At 36.5% G+C, this 26,782-nt stretch overlaps 1 protein-coding gene across 1 annotated transcript; it reads left to right on the forward strand.

Moving 5' to 3' along the window:
* Window positions 1–2,699: 2,699 nt before the first annotated feature.
* zbtb32 (zinc finger and BTB domain containing 32) lies at window positions 2,700–10,876 on the forward strand. Its single transcript, XM_079345078.1, has 5 exons — window positions 2,700–2,787; window positions 5,422–6,382; window positions 7,284–7,378; window positions 9,384–9,542; window positions 10,167–10,876. The coding sequence occupies exons 2-5, from the start codon at window positions 5,424–5,426 to the stop codon at window positions 10,394–10,396; spliced, it is 1,443 nt and encodes a 480-aa protein (XP_079201204.1). The 5' UTR covers window positions 2,700–2,787; window positions 5,422–5,423; the 3' UTR covers window positions 10,397–10,876.
* The last annotated feature ends 15,906 nt before the right edge of the window (window positions 10,877–26,782 follow it).

Consider the following 26,782-nt stretch of genomic DNA (forward strand, 5'->3'; position numbering starts at 1 on the left):
TTGAAAAAGCTAAAACACTAAAAATTGGATTATACATTTAGCTGGAAATTTGTAATAAATGTAAACTATCTTGTTGCTAGAGCCCGTCTAATGCAACAACATGGCAACACTGATAAAGGTGCTATTGCAAGAAAACCACATTGTGTTTAACCCCTAAGAGGTGACAAATAGGAAGAACTTGTCAGGTAAATCACTTTAAATGCAACACAAATGTAGTTGCCAGAGTCTGATATCAAGTTACATTTCACTGCAACATTTGTGTAGTGATCAAATCTGAATAAATTTAAACACACATTAGGTATTTGTAATTTATCAATTTTCCCTGTTAGAAGTTAGAAATGGCTGCAAGTGGGGGTGTGCTGCACAGCCCCTGAAAATGTTGTCTTTTTTTTGCAATGCAAAACGTAAGTAAAGAACAAACTGGCAAAACTATCAGCTTCTTTGCTTTCCCTAGTCATGAAAGAAACAACACCTCTAAGAAAAATGGCACCGATGTGCAAACATATCTTCATACATGTGTCGATTTTAGAGTGTTTATTATATGTGTATATTAAACGTTTTTCTTCTTCTTTTGACAAAAGATATCTTTGTCTTGTTCAATTTCTATTAGTCAATAAAAGTTAACCCCAAATATCTTTTTATCTCCCTGACAGACCTGGTAAACCTAAATGTATTGTCAGAGGGACCAGGGTCCGTGTCTCTTCAGCGTCCACCTTTCGAAAGAATTTCTTGTTCCTCCCGGGGTAGACAGGTTGGAGACACGAAATGAACAACCAAAGAATCCATTCGGATTCTACTGTAAGCTATGTGACTAACCATAGCTTACAGTAGCTCAACATTAGTATGTTTTTATTCCCCATTCTATCTGTAATTGAATGACATTCTCAATCTGGCCTGCCTAACATCTGTGTTTTCACTAACCTGACATCTTTTCAAAGATATATGAGCAGCTTTGCTGACAACACTAAACTCTCTAAAAACCTAAGGTAACCATTCAAACTTTTAAACTGGGACCCTTGAAGTCTACCACAAACCTACATACAGTATACATGTATCTCACCACAGATTAGTGACCTGCACTCGTCACAAGCAGCCTGTTAGTAGCATGATAAGTGAGAGGAGCTATGCAGCAGCTGCAGATTGATTAACTCATGTACAGACAAAGCAGTATTGAACTTTGACTGGTCTTGTATTAGTGGTATTTGGTTAAATTAGCAACAGCCTTGGCAAAGACAATGATTGACATATATACAGACCAGTCAATGATGCGAATGTGTTGTTGTATTGTATTTTGGTTGGTTAAAACCAGGAAAAGGACTGTTCAACACCGAGACATATTAGTGTTTTATAGATATATATATAGACAATAGACAAATTGTAACAAACGGTCACCCTAATGTAACCCCAACTGCTACACATGCATGATGCAGTCATTAAAGTATGTACACATGGACACCATTAATATAGCATTATTAAAAGTGTGAACAGGAAAAGTCTTATAACTTATAAAAGCCATTCAAAAAAGGTTTCTTTCCAAATCTTGAACATGGACAAACATTTACCACATAATACATTTCTATCTTCCTACTGTAGCTCCTCTATTCATACCAGATGTGACTTCAAAGGGGTTTTGCCATTTGATTTTATATGAGCGAGCATTCTCTTCAATTATTCAGACATACTGCCATCTGCTCTTTATATGAAAGTTACTGGCAACCATCGATCACAGCTGTTGAAAATAATTTTTGGCTAACTGTGACCTCTCATAGTTTTTGTTTCACTTTTAAAACAACAAAGAAACAATAAGATTCCAAGTCTCGCACCACTGTGTTTGGCAGATACAAGCTTTCTTTTTTCACACCATGATTTTACAAATGAGGCAGAAGGGTTAAGGGGAATTTAGCTTTAACATTTTGAATAAGTAAAGAAGATGTAAAATTAAATGTTCAAATGAACGCCAACCAGAAAAATGTGGAACATCGTTTTTTTCTGTATAAGCATTGTACAGTACAACAATTGCAAAAGTGCTGATAAAAGCTATAGACAAATGTCTTTTTTTAACTAATTGCGATGACTCGTTGAAAGGCCAAAGGAGTCGTAAAACAAAGTTATCATCATGTATTCAGCCTTTAAGGTCTCCTAAACTGACCAGCTCTCTACAGTTGGCCTATTTCTGTAGCTTTTCACACTACGGTTTGACATATCTAAAAGGGCGAAGCAGATATTTCTATTTAAAGGGAGCAGGTTTCAGTGAAGTCTAGCTTACATATCACTACCACCGTCCTTTTGTATGTATGTTTCCTGTTCCAGATAAGAGTCTTTGATGTGGGATTTTTTGTCTCAGTACAGAACCATATCTTAATGTAGTGACCAGCATGTACAGGTATACAGCATCAGTAGGCACGCAAATATCCCACTGATAACCACTGCCCTCTTTTCTCTCCCTCTTTCTCAACACACACACACACACACACAAACACATTGGTTTTTTTCACAAAGTGAATTTTACTCTACGCTTAAGGCTAAATCACATTTTTTTTAAAAACCCCAAAAATTGTATTACTTAGGAGAAAGTCTGCATCTAGTACCATTTAGAACTATAATCAATGCACCAATAAGACCTCTCTAACCCTTAGAGAAAAGATGAAGAGGAGGGAGTGTCAAAACAAAGGAGGAAACCACTCTGTCCCTCACCAAAACCTAGACTGACATGTCACTTTACTAGTCTCTTCACGGTCATGATGCAAGACTGATCATCATTCTTCAGGGGCAATATTCACTGAACAGGTAAGTGTATCATTCACAAAGCTTGCGTTGTCTTTGGGGTTACCAAGACATGAAACCACAGGCAAATACACTTGAACATTGCTCACCTTTGATCTTCAGAGAACGCAGCCTAGAATGCTGCTCGTTCTTTCTTTAGACCTTTTCTGATCTTTGGGGAAGATGTTCATGATGGTCATGTTCAAGAGTCCGTGTTCTGTCTTAAGGTGAAATCAACAATTGCATGTATGCTTATCCTCTATGTGAACTACAAGGAGTCTAAAGTGCTGCAAACTATGTCACTGCTCTGCAGGAGTGCAAACATTAGAGCAGCACCAAGGGGAATTTTAGAATTGCATAAGCCTTTTTTTTTTCTTTTTTTACAAAATCACACTGGGTTGGCAAGGAGAAAATGCATAATAAAGTAACATGAAATGCATTCAAAAATGGGGGGGGGGGGGGGGGTTATTTTAATCAAACTTTAAACCAAATGTTAAACTATCAAGCTTATGAGTAGGAAGAGCTTTAAGACTTAACCTGCCCTGTGCATCAGCTCAGTCTGTGTCCTTACCCGACAGTGCTGAATGACATTTAAGAGTTGCAGTAATGTTAATTTGTTAATGGAGAAGTAGGTGAAATTAGACTGTTTAGTGGTTTGAATGATACTTTAGTATAACTGGGCAGACAAAGGTATGTAAGATGGCCCTACGTGTCAACTTATACGTAAACTTGGAGATCCACTAGCCACCCAAAAATAACATCTGAACAGTTTGCATACATTTTAAAAGAAACATCTCTTTAAGGATCTGTTTTGTGTAAGGCATCATATTCTGTATGACAAATATTGCTTTGCGTAAATGTTTGTAAATGAACAATTTATTACGTTATTGATCAAACCACCAAACGATCAATGCATGAACTTAATTCCTACATGATCATAAATTTACTATACATGTAAAATATTTACAATGACTGTTTTCTTTATTAGTAATACTAAAGGGAACATTATTGCGCAAAATTACTTGGGCATGAAAAAGTATTCACATCCGCTTACAATTTTGTGACACTGGTCCGAGATGTGTAATGTGTGTTTTAATATTTTAAATTCTATCTCACACCTTCATCTTAAATCAACTGATGTTATAGTCCTCGAGACCTACCCTAAAAAATGTGCAAATTAAAAAGTGGTATCCTCAGCGGCTGAAGGGATGTTGAGAATTCAAGCTGCATGCAAGCCACAATGGCATGGTTTATCAGGCAGCCCATACAGCCGTGAATGTGACAAAGAACTACTATGTTAAATCCATGAACGCAGACAATAGGACATACTAAACTGATGCATTTAATTTGAATCACGTTTTTTCTTCCTGACCTCTACACATTTATTAAATTTTAATTTTAAAAAGAGAAGATCGATTCCTAATGTAATGTCAAATGCTCTGTACGGCCCTTATCAACTACACTGAATCTAAGTACTCTCTCTACTTCTGATACAGAAGCTGATCGACTTCACTTTCATTTTCAGCATTACGTGCTTTTTCAGAGACAAAACAGTTTACATTTAAAATCATGGCTCCTTAAAGCAACTTCCGATATCGACTTAAAATAATCCAATGTATTCACGACAGCCAGAGACAGACAGCCAGAAAGAGATTCAGAATTTTTCACAAATATGCGTGCACATCAAAAAATAATTCCAGTAAAGAGGCAACTAAATGTCATTTCGTTTCACATCTACTTTCCATTTACAGTCACTATCAGACGACCGAATGGGGTTGCGATTGTGCAACAACAAAAAAAGCCTGTAATGGCTCTCAATACTTGTAACGTCTGCAACAGCAATCGACCACACACACTGTACGATCTTTAAAGTCTATTAGACTCTGAAAATGTGTGAAGACAACAACTTCGACAAACACATTGTCATCCATGAATTTCACATTTTAGATGAAGAACGCCAAACATTTTTGTGAGTTCAGTTTGATGTTTATTGTAACCAATTATGGTCTCGTTGTTTTTGATGTTGAGACTTTACTCATGTTTACTCCGGTGTACAGTCATTAGTCATGGTTTCGTATACTGGTAGGGCTTTGTGGCTTTACAGCGTGTATGTCAGTGCTGAATATCAAAGCTTACGCAAAACTGAGTACATTTCCACACATTAACCAGACATTCAGACATGATATCAGACACAGCTGTGATTGAGAAAGTTTTATTTTGTGTTTGGGAATCTCACATTTTTTTTATTTTTTTTTTTAAGTTTGAATCTTTGTTGTAAAGATAAAATTGTTCACATAAGTAGCTTTCAGATGAAAATAACCATTATAATATCACTAAAGGGTTAAAAATCCAGTTTCTATTTAAACCGACCTGTCACAATTTGAACTAATTAAATCATCTTGGGTGCATTCTGCCCCCTCAACTCTCACAATAGGTAATGCTGTCTGGAAACAATGGAAAAACTGTATAAACCACACAAAAACTTCCCTGCTGCTGATTTGCAAAGTGATTTTCCTTTGTAAAGTTTAACATTTCTAAAAATGTCACATACATGAAAACATGTATTTAAATAGTGTGTAGGCATAATCTAATGGGATCTCTATTTGTTTCTTTGACATTCTCTTATTGAACTTAATGCACGTTTTCTATCAACTTTAGAAATGATCCGTATCAGCAACCCCCAGTACTTCCACTTCCTTGAGCAAGCTGACTCCCTTCGTCGCTCAGGGTCGCTCTGTGACGCCATCATCTCAGTGAAGAGTCAAACTTTCCGTGCTCATCGGCTGGTACTGGCCTGTGCCAGCAGAATACTAGCTCAGCAGCTAGCCCAGGGAGTCACAGACAACACAGTCCACTGCACCCTGGAGTATTTCTCACCCCACACCTTCCAGCAGGTTCTGGACTTCACCTATACACAGACTTTGGAGGTTTCTGTGGAGGACCTGCACCTGCTGCTCAGGGCTGCTCAGCTGCTGGAGATGCAGCTGTTGGAGGATCAGTGCCGGAAGCAACTGTACAATCTCTACTGCATAGGCAGAAATGAGGAAATTACATTTGTCAAAAAACAAGAAGAAGAAAAGGAAGAGGATCAAAAGCCAAAAGGAAGCCAAATAGATGAGGGGAAACTCGGACAGAAATCTTCCACTGCGGAGGAGGAAGGCTGCGAAAACATCCTCACAGAAAACAGTACACATTCTGACCCTGCTAAGAACCACAACTGTCCCCAATCCCCAAAAAAGAAGCCCAAAGTGCCCCCTGGTTCTCACATTACCAGACCTGCCAGCAGCAGCTCTTCCTTCTCTCCCCCCTGGATTTTACCTGCAAACTTGTGGAGCTCTATGAGCACCCTGAGGCGTATAGCAGAGTACTCAAACCTAGTTACAGCTCACCCTCTTCAGCCCCAAAGCCAGTTCTCCCTCTCCACTCCCCACATATTCCCCTTACTTGGCCACCGTTATCAGAGCTCTGTAGTGGGCTACTCAGCCTTTCATCCCAGTTACACACAAAACTTTTACCCCAGGTCTACAGAGACGGGAAACATAATCAAACAAGGAGTGTTAAAAAGGAAAAGACTGAGACAGAGAGCATTCACAGGGAGTGTTCAAACCAGCAGCATGAGGTAAGGCTCTCAAACATGCTCATGGAAACATCTTCATTATTGTTAGTAATTTTTCTCCCTATATTTTCCTCTTAGAAGAGTTACTTAGAAACCCCTTATCTGCTCAATTGTTCCCTTGCGACAGCTACTGTACCTGACTCACTGCTTTTTGGGTAGTAGTGTGTGCTCGAGCCTCTTGCACTTTCCAGCTAAAGCAGTTTCACCTGTTAACCCTTCCCTGCCAATCCTAGCCTCACGAAGTCAAACTCACAAAGACATATCTTTTTGTACTGTAACATGAGATATCTTTCATATATATTTTAACTTTCAACTTTTTTTTTTGGCTTAAAACTTTTCAAACAATTCAGAAGTTGATTTGATTCTGAATGATTCAACCACTCTGTTCGCGTGATAGTGATTGTTATGGGGTGATTTACCTCTTTTTTTGTGAAGTGAATGCATATTGTACAGTGTTCCACGCATCGTTAACCAAACAGTGTATAAAGGGGAGCCCCCTAAATTTCTCCCGTCCTTTGCAGATTTGTTTTTACTTTTTTTTTGATAAGTTTTTGCACCCACTGAAACAGTTTCAGAGTTTCAGACCGACCTCTTATACACTAGAAATAAATTACTGAAAACATTCAGGCGTGCTGGAAAAAATAGCACCCATTATTGTCATTTACTTTCCCTCTACCTTCTCCCTTTATAATACATTCATGACAATGTCTTGATGTTGGGGACTGGCAGGAACAAAGTCGCCTATTTAGGGATCTATTCCGTGATAACACAAAATGCTTATGTGAATCTTTTATATGCTGTTTAATTCTCAATTGATGTATCTTTTGAAGCAACATTCTTAGTGTTGAAGGTACAAGTAGCATCAGTTTTTTTGCAACCGCATCAGAAAATGTTTTTTCTGCAGTATTCAGGAGGAACCCAAAGCCAGCACAGAGAGCGTGAAAGCCCCCCAACACTGCACAAAAAGCCTCACTGTTGATCCAACCTCCACCAGATCAGGTAAGATCATTTAAAATGTAATAGTAAAAAGAAAAAACGTGTTATTTGTCATGGCAACACATTAAATTATCATTATTCATATGCAGCTAGAATAAAGTGTTATAAGCTCTTATGTGGTATGAAACTGACACAGTAAACAGTTTAACATGGTCATAGGATCTTGATACCGTGACCCCTAACCTTGACAGACTCATACATTTTAGACTCATATACTCATGATGCTGCTACGTACATTTAGCTACGCAATGGAAAGTGATAAAGATGTTTGTGGTTTTGAGAGCCCCGGTGCAGCAGGAGCAGTAGTGTGGTTAGATACAGCAAGATACATGCTTTACAGTATTTACTGCATCGCAACAGTGGTTTTTCCTGAACCAAACACATACTTTTTTTTTTTTTCATTTAACAAAATATAAATACAAGATGGCAATAACTAAAAAAAAAAGCTAAAGCAACAGTCTGAGTTTGTGTGTGTGTGTGTGTGTGTGTGTGTGTGCACATGCATGTGTTTTAAGAATATGCAAATACAAATTTGATAGCTGGTTCTGTGCTGAAAAAAAACCAAGGTTTTATCTGATGGTTAATATCTGCTCAATGGAACATTATGTTCTCACTCCAACAGATAAGCCTTTGGTCGATCTGCTCTATGTGATTTTAGTGTAGTTTGCACTCTACTAACTTAGATCTATGATAAGATTATAATACACTAGGACTTACTGAAACCGATAAGTTACATAAAAAATATAAAAACCACATAAACAAAAAACTATGTAAATACATTCCAGCTGTGGTGTTTGCTGCTGCTATGTAAAGTCTTATTAAGATCCTACAGTATGTTTTTGTTACCATGAAAATAAATGTGTGTAAATCAGGGTAAAGAAAACATCCTCTTTATAGGACTTATAAAACGTATAAAGTGAGAGCTAAAGAAAAAATATTGGACAGGAAACGTGATAATGGCAGCAGGTTGAGTGAAAAGAGTCTTCCATTTTTTTGTGGTTTTTTTGCATTCTCTTAGTTTCCCCTACTTCAGACCCATCCTCTTGTTTCAGCATCCTGTCTACACTTTAAGGCCCCTCGAGTTTTCGCTTTAGAAACCCTAATAACACCATCAGGTCAGAAAGTCTTCACAGTTGTTCAGTTAACCGCAAACTCACACCTTTGTAATTCTTCGAGAATCACTACCGTATGCAGCTGCAGAGGAGATGCATACAGCATGGCAGGGAAAGAAGAAACTAAAAGAACGTGTTTGTTGGAACAGGATGCTGACCAAAACCATCTTTTGTATTTAAAAGTGATTCAACTTTTTATATTTCACTTATATATTCATTAAAGATAATGATTATAGCTTGGATAAATTGCCTTGTAAAGTGACCAGAGGATATTTTACGAATGGGAGCTTCTATTGAGTTTTATAATCCTTAGTAATTTCTAATATTATCTTTAGAAGGAAAAAGAAAATTCATTTTGGTTTCATTTGTAATTTTTTCTTTTTAGCAGATTTCATTTTTTTCATAATAATCAGTGAATGTATTGGATTAAAACATTTTGGAAAACAGTGAAAATTGCAGAGCATTAAGAGGCCTCATACTGATACTTGTTCAGCAAAAGTTTATAATTTTATTGCTGAAATGAACTTTTCTCTTTGATATAAGAAGCAGAAGAGTGTCACACTGGAGTAACTAATAAATTTAACAAATTTAATGTAATAACTTACCATGAATAGACAAACCACAGTGCCTATTTAAATGGATTTTGTAACTGCCGTCCTTTGAGGTTTGAGGATTCCAATAATTTGCTCTTTATTTGAAGAGTGACAAAAAACTACATATTGACCTATAACAAGTAAAAGAAAAGCATAAAACAAAACTCTAAACTCTGTTTCCGAAATCGAATCATATTAACAGGTACTAGATGTTTTTTTGTGAAAATCCAGGCCACAATCAATTGCAGGCACACCACGATGTTCACACATTCTTGTGTTATCCTCATGTTGTCGTTTGCACAGGTGAAGCCTGCACAGGATGTCGGTTATGCGGAAAAACACAGTATGAACCACAATCCCATCGACAAGAGCAAAGAGGAGAAAAGCCGTACCAGTGCCAACTCTGTCCTAAGAAGTTCAGTCTGAAACATCAGCTGGACACACACCATCGAGTTCACACAGGTGGGAATGCTGGTTAATCTGCTCAGTGCTTTATGATTCCACGAACTCAGGATGTTCACATATTTTATCCTATGAGTTAATCAGATGTTTTCGTTACAGCACATTCATAGAATTTTTAAAAAACTACAACCCTGTAATTCAGCTTAGACTTACTTCTGAGTGCTTATTTACTATGCATTTTACATCTCTAAAATGTAGGTCTGTGCCTACTCACAATACTGAGGAGGCACACACTATGTTTTATACTGTGAGTCATTGGAACAAAAACTACAAACAACCTCCAAGCAAACTTTGAAAAAGTAAACTCATTATAATTGTCCAAATTGTAGTAAATAAGTCCAATTAACAATCCTATCATAGAAAAAAATTAAAGTGTTGCTTTAAAATGCGTCCAATAGATAAAGTTAGAGGAGCTAGTTAGTCTTTAAGCCTTGTTGCAAAAAGTGGACAAATCAGAGTGAGGTTCACTGTTAACATATCGGGATAAGTTACAGGCAAAAGAGGGGATTAAAGAATCCTTCGTGCTAACTTTAAACTCTAAAAGCTATAAAGCAAAATCTCATGTGGTAACTCCTCTTTCCTCCTTTTCCTGTTCCACTTGTTCTCTCTTCTCCCTGCTTCTAGGAGAGAAACCGTTTGAGTGCCGCCTCTGTGGTCAGCGCTCACGGGACTACTCAGCCATGATCAAGCACCTGCGGACCCATGGTGGAGCAGCGCCTTACCAGTGCACCGTATGCCTAGAGTTCTGCAGTAGCCTGGTGGCTATGCAGAGACACGTCAAAGGTCACGCAGTGCAGGACTTCCCCCCTGACTGGACCATCAGCAGCACGTATCTGTACACCTCACATATCTGAACCTCAGAACCACAGACACTCTTTGCAAAGAAAATATTCTTGTGGTTCAGCCTTATGTATGTTACTTTCACATGTCTTGTAAACATTATAGATAAGATTTTATGAAGGATAAATCCCTGATAGTTGCTGAAATACTCAATTCAACTATATTTTTAAAGCACATACAAACATGCATCCTACAGTGCTTCAGATACAAACAAACAGACAGGAAATAAGAACAACAAATAACATGAACAACAGTAAAAGCGTGAATAAAAGGTTGGAACAAAATGAATAAAAATGTAAATAAATTAAAATGCAGTAAGACTTATTAACACCATGGAAAGGTGAAAACATGCCAAAAACATGTATCAAAACTTTAATTCCACTTATAACATTAGTCTAAAAATTAAAGTCTGATTAAAAAGACAAGCCTTCATTTAACTTGTGTAAATAAAGACAGGGCTTTCCTGTTTTATAAAGGAAGTAAGGCCCACCTATGTATGTATGTATGTATGTACGTATGTATGTACGTATGTACTGTATGTATGTACGTATGTACTGTATGTATGTACTGTATGTATGTACTGTATGTATGTATGTATGTGTGTGTATTTTATATACTGTATGTGTGTGTATACATAGACTGAGTCTTTTAAACTTAATACCACTTAAACTATTTTGTTTTTTATGAAGAATAGTGTTTTTATGGTATAAAATAAATATTTCACTTTTCATTCATTTAAAGTCAATATTTAGTGATGCCATGTGCTAGAATAACAGATAATCCCAAAAAAACTATAACTTACATAACACAGCTTTCCTGGTGATTATTTTGAGGTTTTTAAGCTAAAGAAATGTGTAAAAAGTTAAAGTTTAATTGATATCACTCTACCCCTATCCACACTCTCTATGGTGGCGATGGTTTTGTTGCATACCGGTTTTCCTTCAATTTCACCTCTTTCTCTGCACTGAATTCACAACTTTAACTTTTACGCTGTGAATATGTGAGAGTTCTGAAGCAATAAGAGCAAAGTACTTATATGTCCATTTAATGACCTTATTAATTAACCTTATAGGGTTTTTTTAAATTATTATTATTAATAACTATTGATTTTTAAAATATCTGAAAAGCACTGGAAGTCAACTAATTTGTAGAGCCTAAAATAAAGCCAGAAAATATTTCATTTAGAGTGCAGATCATGCTGAGGGTTGCTGTGAAATCAAAACACCCTACTTGTCTTTACCTTGCACACTGCAGGGTTCGATACATACAGCTTTGCTTGTGGACTGAATAAGAACAACTTTTTATATGAATTGAAATCAAGTTCTGGAATAAATCAAGTTTTCTAAGCACAAGTCTAGGTAATCACAGCCTTAAAGTTTCATACCCCCCTACTCCTCTGACAGGAAACTCAACAATGAGCAGTTCAGTAAATTCAGTCAAATTAACTAATGAGGCTTAACATAGCCTATGCATATGTATAGCATATGTCTAGCCTAGCATATGTCTTAACATAGCCTTGAAGGGTGTCATTGCCTTTTAATTACTGGAATGAGTTCGAAGAACAGCATGTGAAGATCTCAAACATCTTCACATTAATCAAATGAATAAGACTGATACAGTACAGGTACAAGCTGGAAGTGTTGTATTAGAATTAAATCAATGAATACAAACAACCACAAAATGAGACATTTATATCAGTTCTTCCTTCTAGGATTTAAAGTCAGTAATCAGCTCATTTGATGTATCTCAAGCCAAAAAAACATGATATTGCACCAAAACAAATCACAGTAATACTGGTGCAAGTCGGAGAAATATATACGTATCTTTTTATTTAGTTTGAAGTTAGTAAGGAAAGACACTTCTGAAGCAATGTTGCCACATTACTTTTTGAGAAAGGCAGTGAGTGCTGCGACGTAGGTGATGTATTCTTTGAAATCAACAACGCCATCCTTGTTTTGATCCAACGAGTTGAAGAACTCACATACTTCATGTTGGCATCTACACTAAAAGGAGAAAAAATGTAGAGTTGTATTCAGAGGGTTGATAATCTACATCATGTCAAAGAGATTGGTTCAGCGTAATGTGGTAACACTGCTATATCTTTTATACTTACTTCTGCTGCAGGCATTTCATTATGGAGCAACTCTGAAAGTTCTCCTCTTGTCAAAGTTTTAGTATCACCATCTTTCTTAGCATACCTGTCAAAGGTATCTATGAGGAGTGTCATCGCATGACAGAGAGCAGACGTCATGGTAGCTGAAACAAGAACATTTTGGTTTAGTTTGGTAACATTTGTTTTAGAATAGCATGGGAATTCACTTTTTTTATTAAACAGATTTTAAACTCAATTTAAACTCAATTCTATATTATTACTTTTGAAATAGCAAAGATGATCACGCGCTGATGATACAACAGCACAACAGGTAAATCTACATGGATTTGCGTTGTACTGTCACAAGGCAAGTTGGGGTTAATACACACCAGAACCCAGTTTAGGAGTATTAAAAAAAATCAAATTATTATGGTTACAATCTCACAATTTTAATCTCAATTGAAGCTCTATCATGACTCGACTGCACATATATGGTATCAACTATATGGATTAAGTGAATGAAAAATATTAAATACTATATTAAAAAATATTTTAAGAACATATTTCCACTTACCACCAAGATTGTTTGACAGCTTGTGTAGGTTGAGCGAAAGGAAGAAAGGAATTTAAGAATGGAACATGCACACAAACCCATTTATAGTGTGACACACCCTTAGCCACCCCCCTCCCACTTTTTCTTCATTTCTTCACTCAGATGACATACTCAATTTCTTTAAGCTGACTTAATAAAATAAATAAACAAATGACGTGTTTCCCCTGTTCAATGAAAGGCTTTCCATCATTAAAACCAGTGTTGGAATCAGTTATATATAATGGCTCATATAATCTCTTGTACATGTAATGTAAACACGTGCTTTTTTTTTAAACACTTGTTTTTAACTTCATACGTTCAAAATGTAGAAATAAAGTGGCTTGCCCTCTTCTTAGGCTTATTTCCTGTTCTTTATGCTAGAAACTAAACATTGACACAAAAGTGAACACTGAACAATGGAATGGGTCCCTGAATAATCACATATAAGATACTAAAGCTAATATGTTGAAGAAAAAAACTTTTTGTATGCATTCTGTTTACTTTTTTTTGCATTGGAGACATGACACATTAAAATATCAACATGTCTTTTGATCAATGCATTTGTCGATTCAAGGAGTCTGAGTGAAATAAACTGAATATAGCTCCAGGAAATTTTGGATCTAACCTGGCAGTCTCCTACAATGGGCACTGAAATTTCCAAGAGAAGGCAAGAACGATGCAAAGCTATATCTCACTTGGTATGTCTGAGCTCTTTACCCAAAGTCTGAACTCAGCCCCATTGCAATAACATGGGCATTTTAGACACTTTTAAGTGAGTGTTGGAATCTAGATTGACTGGTATGTCTACAACTTTGCCTCAAGCCATTACTTCTTTTTTAATAACATGGGTTAAAACAAGCATTACTGCCGAAACTCAGCCAACCTGTCTGTCAATCTCACAATTCAGTCACTTCTTCATTTTAGCCGGCTTCATAGTTCTCCATCATTTTCCATGTGGGCATTTCAACCTTGTCATAGTTTTCCTTTGAGTCTGGCTTAATTGATTCCCTGCCTTCTCTGTCCCTCAGAGGGAAATACTACAGTTCTAATGGCCTTTGATTTCAAACTAGACGCAGGGTTAAGAATTGTTGATGGTTGAACGGAGAAGTAATCTCGTTATGTGGTGTGACAGGCAGTTCTGCATTTTCTGAAACACTCAATGGCCTCTTATTGCGTCTGCTTTCCCAATAGCACTTACTACTAAGCTCCTTAAGCATTTATACTAGCATTGGGATTCTTACAGTCATATGTACATATCACAACACACACAGATTCCACCTGAAATGAACTTTAATCCTCTAAACCCTTGTACACTGTTTATGTTACTCAAAATATGTACGAAAATAAGGATGTAATGTATTAAACAGAGTAAACAATAGCTACATAAAGCAGATATAATACCCATTGAAATGGCACTCCTATGTATTTTTTTAATCTGTATTTTTACAGTAAAAAAAAGATGGTGAGTTCTGTTCATCATCTTAAATAAATGAGGGGATTCCAACCATCCAACCAAAACAAGACAAATGAATGGCATGGACTCTTCAAAGTGAATCATCTAAACACAAACACAAGGTGGCAGCCATGGAGAGACTGAATAAAGGGCATCTGGTTAATAACTCAATGGTGAACATACTGTAGGTGTAAATGAACACAATAAATTTACTGACCTCTTAATGATGAAATTTGAACAAACACCGACCACATCTATTGTTGCCATCAACTTCTTGAGAGAACCAATTGTTTTAACTACCAAATTGATGTGTTGTTGTTTTTTTTAAATTTACCATAAGGGATGTTAGCAATCATCTTTAGTGCATTAGAGGGCTATTCCTGTCTGTCGCTGCCAAAAAAAAAGTGTCTAATCCTCACAGAATCAACAGGTCTGTGGCCAGAGACTTAAGAGCTATATATATATATATATAAAACACTGAAAGTGTCACAGAGCAGATAACATGACTATATTTACATTTTCTATTTTAATCTATTTTTTTCTCTTGTCAAGATGCTTCCGATGCTGTGTGAAGTACTTCGAATTGCCTTGTTTCTGAAATGTGCTATACAAATAAACTTGACTTGACATTATTTTCAAAAGGTGTACTTAAAAGGCAAATCGTAGAGTACAATAAAAATGACATTTTGTGTAAAATCCTTAAAGTGTAAGTTTGCATGTGACAGCAACAATGAAGGAACCCCCATCTTAGACAATGTATTTAAAAAAAAGATAATTAATAAAATAACTTCATCAGGGCAAAAAACACAAGGTTAGACTTATAGATTCATCAGTCTAACGTCTTACACACTGTATATGCTGTTAAATGTTTTTTTATTAAAAAACTGTTGTGTGCAAATGACATTCCTGTCATGCATTGATGTGTGTTGATTATAAAAGACCATTTATGAAGAAGAATGGCAGAAGGACTACTTGTTGCTATGGTTCCTCTAAAGGTGCATCATTTGTATCAAATCACTATTTAAATGTAAACAAAGCGTCAAAGTGCAACAAAGATTTCACAAGTTTCACACTACCATTTTAGTAAGGGCATATTGCAAAAATCTGGGAATAAATTCCTTACCAATAGATTTCTTCACAAACGTGTTCATAAAGGTGTCTTATAACACATAAAACAACATTTAATTCCAACTCCCATAGGAAAATCCGTGAGAGCAGCTCAAAGTCGGGGTACCTGGAATAGTACTTTATTGGTACTATATACTTATTGGTGAAAATTTGAAAATGTTAACCTTTGCTTTTGGTAGCTTGTGAGGGGTCAAATTAGGGGTTCTTTACAATAGCTCTATATGTTGATTTTAATATCTTGAATACTAGTTAAAAAATATACTGCACGACATTGCTTAATGTATTAGGGGTCCAGGTCTGAGCTTTCTTCACACTCTACTGTTCTTAAAGTGGGGATTGGGACCCCCCGGGGGCTTATGAGACACTGAGAGGGGGCTCGCGAGATGCTTTCCATCACCAAATACAAAAGTTGAATGATCTAAAATTTCATATCTTACCCATCATGGTGGAAAAATATCCCATTCAAATATTAGTTGAATTTTAACTATGGTTCAAAAATGGTTAACAGTGGCAAAGTAATTTATGCTTCCCATAAGTGAAACAATGCAGGTGTCTGATGCTCCCTATGAATGACATTTGACACCTACATAAACTGAGTGTCTGTTAAGGAAATTGTGAATGTCCACACAGTCCTATTGTTTATACATTATATTATTATACAGCATTTCTTACATTACTCTGTTGAAATAGAGACAGTTGGGTTCCCCGGTCTCTAGCACAGTTATTGTGGGGGTCCAAAGCTGAAATGTATGGTAACCTCTGCTCTATATCATCATTGATACAGTTCTTGCACGCTGTACCTTTGTCATTTAGCTTACACTATGCCCCACTAACCTGAGCCAATGCAGGTTTTCTCTGAGCCCAGCCTGTCCTTTTAACTTTGTTTATGGGCTGAGCCTGACCAAAACCATACAAGGTGACTTTTATAATTTGAGTTTGCACTTTTCGAATCAGATATCTGTTTAGATAAGATCTTAATAAGCACAACAAAAAAGCATCTATTATATAGAAAACAGCATATTTTTAAAGTTCCCTTAGAAACACGTATCAAAACACAACAACATACTATTTTTTACAAACTGTCTGCTCGTCTCCGAGTTTCTAAGCAGTAATCTAATAGTGTGAGTGTACCTGCACATTTAGCTCTGGATCACCGTGGTCCTGTGTCTCTGCTTGTGTTGTTACTATAGGCTGTAAATATGAATGGCAGAAGCCTGAGTGACGTCACATCACCTATCTGTTACTGCAGGGGGCTTTGGAAGCCGATCGTTTCTATGCTCAAAATCCTGTCTCAACCTAACTTTGAGTTAACCTAACTTTTAGCCAACCTAACGACAGGCTAAGAGCTGGAGCTGATGGCAGGTTTTGAGCATTTTGACACCAGCTACACCACGCCTGCCTATCAATCAGGTCAGCTACACACCGTATTGTGAATAACTCTGATCCTTCATCCAATCAAAACTGATGAGTCATCAAAACATTCCCCCCGTACAATGTGTGTGGATGGAGGCATGAGCGAATCACACCTATTTGGTTTTTTGAAGCAGGCTGTAAACATGTTCATGTCTGCTGTAAAAACAGGCTTTTTGAATGAGTGTGTATGTGACTTCCTGTGCCGCTGCAGCCAGCCTCTAGTGGACACTCGACGTACTGCAAGATTTGACACTTTCACATCGGCTTAATTTTTCAACATTAGAGGTTGTTGCATAAATGCACCAGGTGCTTTGCACTTGGTGATAAACGTATCATATCTGCTCAAATCTGTTGATCAAAACAGGAGTTCTTGGTTTTAACAGTGAACTTTTTGCAAGTTACTATAGCCATTAAAGAACTGGTATCCACATTTTCCAGTACACATATCATGTACCATCTGTTACTCTATACCTGGTGTCAGTGTGTCTGGTTTGATACAGGTTCTTATGGAAGGCGGTGGCTGAGTTAATCTAACTCGAAACTGTACCTCCAACAGAGGGTGAAGCTGCAAAGCAAACTTTCCAGGCCTATATCAAAACCTGGGACTGGAAGGTTTAGCAGAGTCTTTTGGACCTCAGTGACTATTGATGGGTGGGAGGAGTTTATGGTTATAAGCTGGTTCAAACACAGGACCCAATGGCTCCTGAGGAGCTTTAATTGTATGGAGAAAGGTGTTGAATGTATCTTGGCCTGCAGAAATGGTAAAGGTACAGCGTGCAAGAACTGTATAAATGATGATATAGAGCAGAGGTTGCCATACATTTCAGCTTTGGACCCCCACAATAGCTGTGGTAAAGACTGGGGAACCCCACTGTCTCTATTTCAGCAGAGTAATGTAAGAAATGCTGTATAATAATATAATGTATAAACAATAGGACTGTGTGGACATTCACAATTTCCTTAACAGACACTCAGTTTATGTAGGTGTCAAATGTCATTCATAGGGAGCAGCAGACACCTGCATTGTTTCACTTATGGGAAGCATAAATTACTTTGCCACTGTTAACCATTTTTGAACCATAGTTAAAATTCAACTAATATTTGAATGGGATATTTTTCCACCATGATGGGTAAGATATGAAATTTTAGATCATTCAACTTTTGTATTTGGTGATGGAAAGCATCTCGCGAGCCCCCTCTCAGTGTCTCATAAGCCCCCGGGGGGTCCCAGTCCCCACTTTAAGAACAGTAGAGTGTGAAGAAAGCTCAGACCTGGACCCCTAATACATGAAGCAATGTGGTGCAGTATATTTTTTAACTAGTATTCAAGATATTAAAATCAACATATAGAGCTATTGTAAATTTACATGTAAAAGTGGGCGTGGCCATTTCTCCACCAAGGAATGGATTTTTTTTAAAACAAATGTTTGCAATGGATTCAGAATCCTAAAGAACCCCTAGTTTGACCCCTCACAAGCTACCAAAAGCAAAGGTTAACATTTTCAAATTTTCACCAATAAGTATATAGTATCAATAAAGTACTATTCCAGGTACCCCGACTTTGAGCTGCTCTCACGGATTTTCCTATGGGAGTTGGATTTAAATGTTTTTTTATGTGTTATAAGACACCTTTATGAACACGTTTGTGAAGAAATCTATTGGTAAGGAATTTATTCCCAGATTGGCCAAATATCTGATAAAATACCGTTACTATTTCTGCAAAAGTTAAACAATCCAACTGAGGAAACTGCTCATCTTTTCAAGAACAGACTTATTATTAAATGAACTCATAAATTATGAGCAATCAAAACCTTCGCCATTTTGTTTTATCTTCACTGTATGCATATCAATTCTGAATATAAAAATGCCCCAGTCAGGCTTATTTTTCATAAAAATCCCCGAAAGGATTTAATCTCGTCAAAATGATAATTGATCTTATAAAATACATTGGATATGTGTTCAGAATGATGTGTTATGTCTTTTGACATCATTAACGATGATAATTGAACTATCTGCAGTAAACTGTATATCCAAAGTGTCCTGATATGTTGTTAAAAATGAATGAAAAATTGAAAAAATTATTGGTTTATGGCATTATGATAAAAACTGACAAGAATGGGAGAAATAAATGGTATGTAAATATGATTCTCAGATTTAAACAAATATTGTGGAGAAAAAAGGTTTTGGAAAAAAACTAACAAAGCACATTATTCTTTTACTGAAAGAATGCAACGTCTTCAACTCAAACATGGTTCAAATGTTACATTGAACGACTTTACATCTCCTCCTGTGTATTATCATTTGCTCTTAATGGCATTAGTTCTTTTAGTATGATTCTCTTTTATGTGAATGATTTGATCAATCTGTTTCCCCCCTTTGTTGCTGCAAAGCACGTTGTCGCAGGGTTAAGAAAGGTGCTCTATGAATAGAAGTTCATTATTGTGATCCAGTTAAATTATATATGTTGATGATGTTAAACACATACACTATACCCAGTTAGGAAATGTTGTGCAGTTACTGTTTGTGAAGTAAGAGGACAATAATGAAAGATCTACATATGTTCAACAAGTTTAAACCATAGAATGATCCATCTGCACATATTTTAGACCTTCAATTTTCAATGTGGTGTTTAAATTCTGAATATTCATGAATTCAAACATCAGCGTAAGTTCAGTCAGGGCAACAATTTGCCCAGGGCAACAATTTACCCTCCTATATTTGCCTAAAGCACTGTACTAACGCTATAGTTAGCCTATAGCTTCTTAAAGCAGGCATGGCTCTGCTTCCAGTTCATTTATGCAACAATTATCTTTGATCATCCTTTTTTTCATTCCTCAAAGTCTTTCAATAGTTTCATTGGTCTTAACAGCTCAATGATTCATCATCAGCCAACTTCTCTAAACAGAGCCTTTGCTTCTGCTCATGGCGACATCTTTTCATCCCCATATAATTGGACAATACTTATAACAACATTATTTATATGAATTGATTTCTTTAAGCTGACTAAATAAAACAAAGACCCCATTTTATTATTTTTACAAAAATGTACAAACAAATATCACAGCTTCATTTTAGCTTGATTCTGTTTGTTCCGCTTGAGTCGACTGACAGAGCCATTTACATATGTCCATTTAAACAAATGGACGCAAAAGGCTATAATGAGTGGTTTTTAACAAACCGTTAGGAACAAGAGAAAGTTTAAGAAAGGCAGGGAGGTTCGATAAAGAATCAAAATATGCATAAAGGTTTAAGCCAAAGTTTTAACCTTACATAAAAACTTTGAATATCATCAAAGTGATAAAGACACAAAGAGTTGATCTGTGCTTTAGGTTTTCTTTATTCTCAGCAAGAACATAAATCCAAGTTACATGAGTAAGTTTGAGTCACATTTTATTTACTACGTTGTCATTATAAACAGTGTCACACATGCCGTGAGTACATTTGTTTAACACGTAGTTTTTCTTTAAATGCTTTACAGCAAATCATCTGTTTCCTCATTTACAGTTTAAATCTTTTGTCCACTTGGTAGAGGGTTTTGACACAGAAAGCCACACCACGACTAAACTCTCTGATGTTGATCAGTCCATCCTGGTTCCTGTCCAGTTCCCCAAGGCACTCTTCCAACGCCTCATCAGTGATACAAGCCTGGTGATTATCACAGACAACAGCACATTATAATAACAAAACTGAACAGGAAGCAAGTACATGTGTTTTGTACGTCTGTTCATGTGTATTGTGTAAGTGTGTTTAGTTGCTTACTTTAAGTTCTTTGCATGAAATTTCATCTGACATCATGGTCTTAAAGTCATCCATGGTTATATGGCCATCGTCTGCATACTCATTAAACAGTTCCACAAGAGCGACAATAGCATTTTCCAGGCGGGCCATAGTTTGAGCTGAAACAAAGGATGAGAAATTAAAGAAAAAACAAAAAATGGGTCCTTGAAACAAACAAGTCAGCAAAATGTCTTTATTCAGCAATTCATATATTTACAGGAAATAACCATCAATTAGCACTTTAAACTCAATATATAAATGAGGTTTAAAAATTATCAGTGGCTCCAAATTCAGCTTTAGTAAATGTAAGGCGTTACGCTCCAGCGAAACTAACAACACTTTTGTTAGTTGTTAGTTAGTGCTAAAATGTCCATGTCACATGCTTTTGTTTGCATGTCCTACCAAGAATCTGAAAATGTTGCAGCTATACTTTTTGAGTCCCACAATACACTCTCCTTTCCCCTCCATCAGGACTCACCTTTGAGTGCGTTCACCAGGTGAAGGGAGATCACGTCTTTGTCCTTGGGTTGCTTCAAGAAGAGGCTGATGTCAGACTGAGAGGAAAGTGTCCTTTTATAGGAGCTGACGCATGATGTGTTACCTATGCACATACGTGTAAAGACACAGACATGTCAGGTGATGATTTATGCGCAAAAAACCTGTCCAACTCCCCACAAACGTGACACACCTGTCTTTATGTGCTTAGCTGTATAGAATGTCATTGCTTTGAGGTTTGACTGATGTTTGTGTTGCCTATATAGAAACGTTTTGCATTTGTTTACATTGTCTACATGTGCATGTATGTTTATGTTTGTGCAGTGAAGTGTTTTGTTAACAAGAAGAGTTAACTATGTCAGGCAAGGATAATCTCCTATTGAAGGCATAAGGCCTATTGTTCAAGAAATATAAACAAATTGTAAGATACAGAGCAAGTATCTATTCATTAATGTATTCAATCTTTTCCAAAATTAAAAATATAAGGTTTCTTCGTACATTTTTTTGCTAAATTACAGTCTGAAAAGAAATCAAATCTCAGATCATCCCCTATATGTTATGTTATGTATTGTAACCAAAAACTCCTTTGTTGGAGTGTATCCATGGGAAGGCATGTAGGCCTATCAATTGAGTTATTTGATGACAACATTCAAAATAGTCAAAGAAAATATCAGACATGTGTTGTGGATTTTTTTCTAATACCTAAGAATGAGAAGATCTATTCAAAAAAAGAACCCCAAGATCGATCTCAATAAACATTACGAAATTTGCAGCAAAGCAAAAGAATAACAATACTTTCCTATCCTGTTTCTCAATGTGAGATTCATTCGACCAATTTTATCTCCAGACACAATACAAAGCAATTACAAGACACAACTCTGTTTCTATAGTGGTTCACACACACACACACACACACACACACACACACACACACACACACACACACACACACACACACACACACACACACACACACACACACACACACATACATACAAAGAGGCAGGGTCAGCTCTCAGATGTCAGCTGAGTTAGCTTTTAGTCTGATATTTGCTTTGTCTTCTCCAACCTAAACCTGTTTGGCATTCCGCATGGGGAAAAATGACACCTCTTGAAGATCCCATCTCCCATTATATAAGCATGTCTCTCATAGTGCTTTCACACATTGTTGAAATATTTGTTTATTTTTGTTTTTAAAAAGTTTGATTTTTGGATAATATACCTCTTTGTTTTTGCCTTGACGGTTTGTCACTAGACAGGTGTAGTATAAACTCAGATACATCACAATAAATTAACTTCCTTCTTGGCTAACACACGTTACATAAACATTATCTCCTATATGATAGCCTTGAGTTTGTCTGACTCAAGCAGCAACCTCTGCTGCTAAAAAAAATGAAGCCAATGAGGAAGTCCAAAAACCTGATAGCAAAACTGAGGCTATCTGCAAAATCCAAGGAATCCCTGCATAGCCTACCATGTTGGTGTTTATACACATTCATGAAAGGCAGAGCAAAATTGTAGGCAGAAAACTAGTGATGGCTTGCAGTCAATTTATATCAGAAAGTTAAAGTTTATCTGGATGCCTTTTCTAATTATTTAATTGTCTGGCAGTGGAGGACAAGTTGTCTTACACTGAAAAGCTAACCATTAACAATAAAGCTGTGACATCCAATCCAAATTGGTCTGCCACATCCAGAATCAAAATTCCCTTTTTAAAAGCAGAAATGGACGTGTGTACAGCCTGGTTAAAAAATGAACTTCATAGCAATTGTTAACGTCATTAGTGGTGCACCTGGTCGCCTGTTTCTAGATGTGTAGCACACGCCCTAGGTCCTGACTTGCACCTCCTCAAAAATGTAATCACACTGAAACAAAGCAAACTGCAAGCCCTGTTTTTGGTCTGTATTTACATCTTCTAATAATTAGTTAGGTGTCTGCCTGAAAAACGTCTGCACACACGCCTGAAATATATATATATATATATATATATATATATATATATATATATATATATATATATATATATATATATATATATGTATATATAAAACTTATTAAATATGGGTGGTAATAAATTCATGCTAAACAGATGCAGACACATTTAAATAAACAGGCTATGGTCTCTGATGTACATCACTTGAGATAAAAGCGGCTGCTAAATGAATTTTAATCCCTTTTAATCCCTTTATGCTTTCAGTGGACATTTACTTTTTTTTTTTTTTAAATGATGTCAGCACAACAAGCTGTAAACACCATTTTTTTATCAACTATGCTGCAACACCTATTGGCTTTAATTATATCAGGAGCCAAGCCATAAGAACATAAAAAACAAGTGCGCATAGCAACTCAACTCAGGCTGCTGTCTGTTTGTTGACCTGGCCAGATGTCAACATTATAATGAAATACAATGTAAGCTGTGTATAAATGTTAAATGTGAGTGTGTGTGCGGGCAGGTAGGTATCGGTGTCCCACTTTGTCTAAAACAAATTGTTTTTGTTGCATAACTAACTCAAAAACAGTGGCACATTAAAGACTCTGGTATGTATCTATATAGGTTACATGCTTTTGCTGATTGGTTGGTTAAACTTCTGACAAACCCACTAAACAAGAAAAAAAATCCAAAACCTGTTGCACATCATTTCACACAGTTTCAGCCCTGAGGAAAGTGCAGAAAGGTTCATGGGTTCATATAGCTCTAAAGTGTCAGCTTTCAGCCTGGAGGGCAGGGAGGGTCCTCAAATAGCACAGGGAAGTACCTACACATTAATTGTCTGTCATGCCAAACACACTCCAAAGTCTTTTTAATAAATGTTGTGTTAATATGAATCTTAAAAAATGAATACATTTATACTTTAAATAAGCAGTGCCGTTTTATTTTTTAAATATTGAATCCTCAGTTATATATCAAACATGCTTTTTTGGACTGCAAACTTTTCAAAATGCGTAAAAAAATATTTTGAAAAGAAAAAATGTTGGCTTTATTCAATACTTTTGTTTGGCTTAACAAACACAGAGTTAAAACACTGCAAAATTAATTTCCGTAGAGAGCGAGCTTATATAAGTCAGATCAGGTGTGTTCTGTTTAAGTTTGGACTGACTGATTAAATCAAAAGGACTAAACATGCCAAGATGAGTGGTTTGCTGTAATGTATGAAAAGACAAGTGAGAGCGATTTTTTTCATGCACCTGTCCAGGTGGGCAAAAGTGTTTCTTCCTTGAATATTTCTTTTTGGAAATGTTCAGTTAATTTTAGTAATTATCAATAATTGTTAAACATGGTGTGGTTTTTATTTTCATTAATGGAGTGTGTATTGCCTGCCAAGTGGTGTTTTCATTTACATTGCTGTGTGTGCGATGTCAAAACAGTGTTTGATTCTGAGCACAGAGGAATCAAAGGTTTCTTGAATGTGGTTGGAAAACAGGGTTTTGTTTTTACAGTAGAGAAGAGGGAGGAAGATTTCAAGCTGTGTGTTTTAGTCATTGTGAAAAACTGTAATAGGTTCAGACAAGTGGTAAACAATGTGCGTGTGTTTATGCTTTTACTTTATGCAAACCCAAGATAAACCCAGTGTCCCATGTGGGCTGCTCAATCAAACAAATCTGAACACGCCTCTGCTTTTGAGTGTGAGCCGATATGGTTAATTGTGGCAGTATAGAAGTGTTGACATGATTATACAGGAAGCATGTAAAAATAAAAGTAACTGAGACAGAAAAAATGACCCAAATGCAGTGACAGGTAACAAAGGCACTCTCTCTCACAGCTATACTTTAGGCTGCAACAGTCTGAGATGAAGCAAAAGCACTTTATGATGCCATGATAAGTCAAGGCAAAAGGGTAAGACAGGAACTCTGTGACAAAGTTATAACAAGCCAACACAGATTGAACAGGCGACTGATGGAAGAGGGCCAAGTGTGTCCGATAAGCTGGGTAAAGCTTTGAGAAAACACTGAAAGCTTTGAAACAAAAGGGATTCACATCAAACACCCCGCTGTGTATGTTGTGTTACATGTTAAATATTTAGGCAATACATAAAGGCTAACAGATTCAATCTCTGACACACTCACCAAATGACAAAAGAAAAATTCAAAAACCTGTTGCTCACATGCTTCATGCAGTTTCAGGGAAACATATTTAACCCTGAAGGCAGATCAGAAGTGCAATCTATTTTAGAGTGAACACAATGTGCAGGAGAGAGATCATACATCAGAGCAGGTGCATTCTGCGTGTTTAGCTTTAACTGCTGTAACTTTGTCACGGATTCATTCAAATACTGCGTTTGTACAAATTGACTCAAATATGCAAAAATGTCTGGTTTCACAGTGATGTGTAGAAAGAAAATGGGAGTGAGAGACAGTTACTTGGAAAAACTGGCGAGAGAGAATGCTGCATTATGTTTTCACTTTGAATGTACTCCAAGGATACAGGCAGCTGATCTGTCAGCTGCATCGGGGAGGGCATGCAGCGACCTCTAGTGGATCTCAAAGGTGTCACACATAGCACAGCATATCAGTGGCAGTACAGTGCAGCTGATATAAGGAACATAAAAACATTCAGAAGAATTGAAAAGTAACTCAAACAGACCAACAAAGTTACGTCTCAACAAATCAATTCCCATATTCCGAACAAACCTTGTTCCATGAAAATAATATTTTCTTTCTTAAGGTAAATTTGTGATCAAAAAGAAAATCAGTAGTAAACCACACGTGATTTCTGACTGAAAGGGGAGAAGTAGACTTGATTTTATACTTTTGTTTGGAGTCAAAAACATGAAGGAGAGACATCATACATGTCAGAGGGGCATTTTGTGCTTTAACTGGCTGACAGGTTCATTCAAACACTGCTGTTGTACCAATGGACTTAAATAGGTAAAACTGTTTGGTTTTACAGGGATGTTTAATGTGGCACCTGTCACACCTGCTCACATATATGGACATGTTCCTGGGTAAAACTCCACCCCAAAGCCAGATTTGGAGCAGAGGTGAATCCAGGGTTTGGACCAAGACCCAACCCATTTATATGTAGGGATTATTAACTGTGTGTTTATTCTTATGCAGCTTTCTTTGTTGTGATAACTTCTGCTGTGGTTAATGGTTAATGATGGTTAGCTTGTACAGCACGTTTCTAGTCTTCAAACTACATAAAACCTTTTTTTATCGAATGTCTCACCTATTAACATACTGATGGCAGTGGTTGCTACTGTATGTAGTAAAACTAGAAGTAACTAATCCCATGAATACAAACATCTATCTATCTATCTATCTATCTATCTATCTATCTATCTATCTATCTATCTATCTATCTATCTATCTATCTATCTATCTATCTATCTATCTATCTATCTATCTATCTATCTATCTATCTATCTATCTATCTATCTATCTATCTATCTATCTATCCATCGATCTATCTATCATCTTGTAATATAGAATAACTGATGAAAATCTGTCTT

The sequence above is a fragment of the Symphodus melops genome (assembly GCF_947650265.1).
Source record: "Symphodus melops genome assembly, chromosome: 5".
NCBI lineage: Eukaryota > Metazoa > Chordata > Actinopteri > Labriformes > Labridae > Symphodus > Symphodus melops.

Excerpts from the sequence above, each read along its gene's own strand:
- zbtb32 (XM_079345078.1), top strand. The coding sequence starts at position 5,424 with ATGATCCGTATCAGCAACCCCCAGTACTTCCACTTCCTTGAGCAAGCT. Across the intron at positions 7,379-9,383 it reads TCCAACCTCCACCAGATCAG|GTGAAGCCTGCACAGGATGT; the intron begins GTAAGATCATTT and ends TCGTTTGCACAG. Across the intron at positions 9,543-10,166 it reads ACACCATCGAGTTCACACAG|GAGAGAAACCGTTTGAGTGC; the intron begins GTGGGAATGCTG and ends CCCTGCTTCTAG.